Source organism: Talpa occidentalis, unplaced genomic scaffold (genome assembly GCF_014898055.3).
Source record: "Talpa occidentalis isolate TD23 unplaced genomic scaffold, MPIMG_talOcc4v2.1 talOcc4.8, whole genome shotgun sequence".
In the NCBI taxonomy this organism is placed as follows: Eukaryota; Metazoa; Chordata; class Mammalia; order Eulipotyphla; family Talpidae; genus Talpa; species Talpa occidentalis.
In genome coordinates, this window is record NW_023605194.1 from 28,271,308 (window position 1) to 28,277,429 (window position 6,122).

The window sequence follows — 6,122 nt, forward strand, 5'->3', positions numbered from 1 at the left end:
ATATTGCTACTATTGCCAAAAATGGAACGAAGGTCATTGTGTTTTTCCAGGAAGTAGGTGTTAAGCAGAGGCCATGGTAATAAGCTTAGGGTTCTCAAAAAATTGCATAGGGGGTGTCTGCTTTTTGGCTATAAGCAAATTTTCTCTAAGGAGTAGAAGACTGAAGAAAAATCTCAATGTATAAACTTCAAAATTTGATGGATTGGAATCTTCTTTTGAAAGGAAAGATCAGGACTTTGCTCTGGACATGAGTGATTTGTTAGACTAAGTTATTGGGGGTATCATCCAGGAAAGACAATGTTCAATAAGAGGATTATTAAAATAGTTATTCATGCCATGCAATTTTCCCGGTGGTCTTGAATGCAAAAACAGATTAATTTGAATATGTAGGGAAGAAATGAACCTTGGAATGGATAAAGAACTGATGTTTTTCAAAAGGCTAATAAAGTCAACTACAAATTTAAAAACGATCTGACGAGAAAACAATCTCCAAGTATCACTGGATTAATGGAGGCCCCTTGGGAAATTAGTTCAAAATAAACAGAAATTATGAGATATACATGATAATGATAATAAACAAGACATTTATTTTTCATATTCATTTGGGGGAAAGGAAAGTCAGTGTTTGTCCTGTCCAATGCTGGTCTTCCTGAAAGGCTCCATGCATTCCATAGTTAAAGAAATAGCTTGATCTCAGAGGACAATGTTGTACTCTTAATTCACAGAACTTCCTTTGAAGAGAGTGGTCATAGGGTGAGTCTTTGCGAGCAGCTTCGCTGGTGGACAGCCAGGCTCCCTCTTTGGGTGAAGCTCTTTCCACACTGGCCACACAGATAGGGGGTCTCCCCTGTGTGGATTTTGCCATGCAGGATACAATTCCCCCTGGTGTGGAAACTCTTCCTGCACTGTGCACAGGCATAGGGCTTCAGGCCTGTGTGGACTCTGATGTGAACAATTAAGCTTCCCTTCTGACTGAAGGCTTTTCCACACTGATCACATCTATAGGGCTTCTCACCACTGTGAACTCTTCTATGAACTGCAAGGTTACTTTGATTCCTGAAACTTCTCTGACAAATAGCACATTCATAAGGTTTCTGTCCAGTGTGGAGTCTTTCGTGAACTGCCAGACTACCTCTTTGACTAAAGCTTTTCCCACACTCCTTGCACTGATAGGGCTTCTCTCCTGTGTGTATTCGCTGATGTGTAACAAGATTGCCTTTGGCCCTGAAGCTTTTTCCACAATGAGTACACTCAAAGGGCTTTTGACCAGTGTGGATTCTCTCATGTAATGTTAGGCTACCCTTTTGCCTGAAGGATTTTCCACACTCCTGGCACTCATAGACCCTCTGTCTCACTCCAGGTGACTCTTCCTGTAGAGTCTTAGAATCTGGGGATTTTTGTTCCAGTCTCTCTCTTCTGAAAGAATTCTGGAAATCCCAGCTGGAGGATCCTGTGGCCTCAGAGTGATCATATTTGTGGTGGGCTTCTGTCATCACATCTGGTAAAATGAGAGGGAATTCATGTGAGATGCACCAATATGCTGAGTGAGAAGAACAGGGAAAAAAGAAGTGATGTTTTGAGTGCTTATGCGCCAGACATTATACTATGAATGTTGCATAGGTAATTTATTCCTGAAAATGAGCATATCCTGTGAGGTTGCTATAGATAAGGAAATGAGCACATAGGAAAGGTGTGAAAGGTCATGCAGTCAGTGCAGGGTTGGGATTCAAACACAGGCATGCATTTAAGTTAGCTTCCCAAATAATCCTGTGGGGTGGACATGATTATCCCTACTTTACAGAAATAAACCACACCCTGAGAAATTAAGAGAAATATACAGATCACATGGTGTCTGATGGCACGTTTACTCTGATCCCAAAAAAGGTGTGGATCTAAGCTGTACTGTGTCTAAAACCTTAACATTTTGCAGACACTATATTCAGGAAAAAAATATACAAGTAGGGATAGGGCCTTAAGAGAACAATGCAAGAAGGCCTCCCTGGTGGCACAGGAGTTAAAAGACACAGCGGTATCAAGCTATCTCCAGCAAATGCAGCACGAGTTCAATCTCCGGCCTGCCAGGGAGCAACCCACATGGCGCATCAGACCTCTCCTGTCTCGCCCACTGCTCCCCTTAGCAGTGTATTTTAGTAGATCCTCCTGTTCTGCTCCTTACTCTGGTGAATCCTCTCACCCCCCTGCACCTCTGGTCTATACCCCAGTTCTTGAATGCATAAATAAATACATCTTTAAAAAAATAGAGAAAGGACAATACAAGCAAGGGGTCCTGAAAGTTAAATTTCATGTGCTTCATGAGAAATCCACCTCCACTCCAAACTGCTGTCCTGACAGTGGTAGAGGCGCCACAATGTCAAGAAATATGTACTAGAATCTTTGGGAATTTACATCTGTTAATCTCTAATCACTAACTCTCCATGGCAGAGCTTACTGTCCCATTATACAAAGAGCCTGGAGCTCAAGAAAGTTAAATAACTTGTCTGATAGCACAGACAGAGCCAAGGAAATGAGAAAATCTGATTCAAGGAACTTTTCCCTTTAAACCCATGCTATTGCTGTCTGCCAAACTGTGGTGGAAGTAAAATAAATTTGGTTGGGAAATTACTCTCAAACATTTCCTATGCAGATATTGACACCATTTTACAATATTGCTTTGCATCTGAGCCTCCTATTCCACTTTAAATATGGGTCCAGTCATCACTATCAGCAGTTTTCTTGAAGTCATGCTGGGGAGATTTTTCTCCTTGCTCTCCTGTCTTACCCTTATTCAGTGACTGTGTGGAGAACTGAGCTGTGTGGAGACTACCTTATGACTAGCTCCTTATCGGCAGTTCTCATTGTTTCTACTGTTATTTCTAATTCCAAACTGCAGGCTTTCTCTGTAAGCTCTACCAGAGGAATGTTTCCTCTGCTTCTTCAGTCTGTTAAGGAAGACTGAGAACAAGGACGCTGAATATGGCGTGCTAAGGGCATCCCAGTGATCAACCGACTCACTCACTGAAAAATGCTACATTCTGGGCATATCGTCCATGACAGTCCAGCAGGGTAGCTGTCGGAAACCCAAACATGTCCACTCCTGCTGTATGACCTTAATCAACACCTCTTCATATGATTCTTCCATGGGCTGTTCTTGAGAACCTGAGGAGAAAAAAAAAAACAACACACATACACACATACACACATACATAAAACCAACAAAACAAAACAACCCAGAATAACAAAAACAGGAAAGGGAGGGAGAATGGTAAGTGAGAAGGATAAAGTCCACAGGATCACCAGTTTGGGGCATGTGAGTGAATGCAGGAAGTAGGGATTCCTTGATGTCAGTGACTTGTAATGTGATGGCAAAATGGACCAAAGTGGACCAGGATCCCCACCAATCAGTGCAGGAGGAAGCAGAAGATGGGAAAGCAGACAACACATAGACACACATTTCTTCCTGCTAATCCCAAGGTTATGGTCACTGGTGTTTGTACCTTGGCATGTGATTGGGATCTTCTACTTCTACCCCTACCTAACCACTTGCTTTTTTTTCATATTCCAAGTCTCTAGTGGAATTCAGAATCTGAAAAAACATTTCAGCTTTTATGGTTGGATGTGTGATGGAAATGACTAGCTGTCCTTTCCAGTTCTCCCAAGGGTATATGGATAGAACATAAGATTTTTATGTTACCCTTCAGCAATTCTTAGGAGACTCCAGACTCAGAACCATCACTCTCCTATTGTTCAAACATGAGAATACCAGTTTGAGAAAGTATAAACATTTGTCAATACCATATCCAAGTCTGGCACTCCAACAAGTAACTTACCCAAATTCTCAGAGCCAGACAGGAATCAAGGTAGAGAAAAGGTCCAAATCTCAGGTTTTTTGTATAGTCTATGGCCTATGCCCCTATACTTGACTATTTTCAAGTTCCTTATCACTGAAGGACTGGTGAGAATTTTTATAAAATGGAACAGAATTGAACAGAGCCTGGTCACAATTCATTATTCTTCCAGGTCACAGGATCCCTCTGCTCCAAATTATTTTTTTCAAGTTTTTCTTTTTGAATATTTACTTCTTACTTTGGGACCCTAATTATTGAATTCTTGTATGTTATCTATGCAGTGGTTAAATATATAATCTACGTATTTCCCTAATACGTCCTATCAAAATGGTGGCCTCTTAATGAAAACAGTGAGATGCTACAATTCTTTTTTCTAAACCTAAACACCTGGTCTTCTTAATGACGGCACGGTCTGTGGACTGGAGAGGCATTTTAAACTCTTATTTGGAGAACTCACCACCAATTTGATGTATAAGCCACAAACGAATCCCTTATCATTGTGCCAGGATGCGAAAGGACATTCACTTGGAAGTTCAAGGTGTCACTGCTCAACAAGTACAGATCCACCCGGAGCCAGTGGAAAGTACAGGGCATCGGCTCCTGTCTTGGACTCTGTCCCTGGGGAGTCCAGCAAACAGAGTTTAGTGAGAACAAGTGGATTTAGGACTTAAAGCTCTGCCTTTCCACATGCTGTGAGACCTATAAATAATTCAGTGTGTCTCAGGAATCTTCTTTGATTAATAATGGAAAACTGTCTTATTTTTCTCCTTAGATCACAAGTCTGAAGAATCAATTTCCTAGATTTTAAATTAAGTGATTTATCACAGAAAATACTGATTTCCTATCAGAAAGCTTACTATATACTTTGGAAAAAGCACAAAATTAGGCCATGAACAACTTGGATTTTGCCTTGACTCACCTCCCCTCCTGCCATATAATCTTGGCCAATAACTAAACAGCACTATTCTTCTTCACTTATTAAATAGTTATTATACTGTCAAATCAGCGAGCTTCTAGGAGAACAAAAGAGCAAAGGTGAAGGGTCTCTGCCCACCCATAGGTATAAAGCCTGAAGCAGACAGTCCTCAAAAGGAGAGGCCAAGAGGGGGCAAGTTTTGCTGACTAGGGACCCTCCTGGGGACAGATTAAGAGCATCTACATGGGGCTGACTGTTTTCTCCACACACCTGACTCCAGTGTATCTTTTCTCCATCCCCCCCAGAGGAGTTTGTCTGTCCTCCCACTCGCCCTCCCTACTTTTCTTTCCCCTGTCCACCTTTCCCCTCACCACAGGCCCAGGGCACACCTGTCTGTGGCCTCAGCATCCTGTGTGTCCTGGATGCGGGAGGTCTTCATCAATGGCCTGCCCTGCAGAGCTGCGGCTGGAGAGGCCCCAGCGACTCCTCCCAGCCTGTCCCTTGCCCCCTTTAATGCCCCAGGCCTGCTTCGGCACCCAGCTCTTGGTGCAGATGGACCCTTCCCAACCGCAGACCTCACCCCTCGCGGCTGGCCTCCCTCGAGCCCAGTCCCATCAGGCCTGCTCGGGGCTGCAGCGGCCCCAAGGGTGGCGGTCTGCCAGCACGTCCCCGCCTAGCCCGGGCGCACAGACCCGGCCGGCGGCCTCACTCACCGCAGCGGCGCGCGCCCGCAGACAGACAAAGGCCAGCGCCGAGCCCGCAGCAGCGCCGGCGCGATCGCACTGGACTACAACTCCCAGGAGGCAACGCGCGAGCCCTCCTGCCGGACTCCGGACCTCGGCGGCCCGGGCTTCCTTAAGCATTATGGGAAACGTAGTTCAGCGGCGGGACCGGCCACTCAAGTTCTGCGCTTACAAGCCAACAAGGGGTACCCAAGCCCCCCTCTTGTGGCTTGGACATACAGCCCGGAGAGAGGCGACCAAATGACCAATCAGATTAGTGAGTCTGGAGCTGGAAGTGTGACACCTGAGCCAGGGAAGGGCCTGGTCTGGACAGGTGCTCACTTCTGCTGCTGCTGTCTTCCACAGCTTCTCTACAGCATGTATATATGTCCACTTCAGAAGACAGCATCCTGTCCTGTTTCTGGGGAAGTGAGGACCTTCAGGCATGAGTCCCAGATCTTTCGCTTCCCCTGCTGTGGCCTTATTGGGTCACCTGACCCCTCTGTGGAAGCAGATAGAGTTTTCTTTTTGTCCAACGTCCAGCACTCCAACATGCTTGTCTTCTCAGAGAGCTTGTTCTCTCCTTTATCTGCTCTTGTTTACAAATGTTTTTCCTTTTTAAGAATAAAGATGTTTCTA

General features: G+C 44.6%; 1 protein-coding gene across 3 annotated transcripts; it reads right to left on the reverse strand.

The window, feature by feature from the left end:
* Positions 1-561: 561 nt before the first annotated feature.
* ZNF32 (zinc finger protein 32) lies at positions 562-5,552 on the reverse strand. Of its 3 annotated transcripts, none has more exons than XM_037496806.2 (4): positions 5,475-5,552; positions 4,303-4,463; positions 3,017-3,156; positions 562-1,498 (listed from the first exon to the last, which is right to left on the reverse strand). In XM_037496806.2, exons 3-4 carry the CDS (start codon positions 3,084-3,086, stop codon positions 747-749), a joined length of 822 nt encoding a protein of 273 aa, XP_037352703.1. In that variant the 5' UTR covers positions 3,087-3,156; positions 4,303-4,463; positions 5,475-5,552; the 3' UTR covers positions 562-746. The 3 variants fall into 3 exon arrangements, with proteins under 3 accessions (XP_037352703.1, XP_037352704.1, XP_054546332.1); XM_037496807.1 differs by lacking the exon at positions 5,475-5,552 and adding an exon at positions 5,151-5,335; XM_054690357.1 differs by lacking the exons at positions 4,303-4,463; positions 5,475-5,552 and having other exon boundaries at positions 3,013-3,052.
* Positions 5,553-6,122: the final 570 nt, after the last annotated feature.

What these genes read in the sequence shown, in the direction of transcription:
- ZNF32 (XM_037496806.2), bottom strand. Translation starts at nt 3,086, where the DNA reads ATGTTTGGGTTTCCGACAGCTACCCTGCTGGACTGTCATGGACGATAT. An exon ending in CCAGAATGTAGCATTTTTCA is followed by an intron (nt 1,499 to 3,016) that starts GTGAGTGAGTCG and finishes TCATTTTACCAG; the next exon opens with ATGTGATGACAGAAGCCCAC.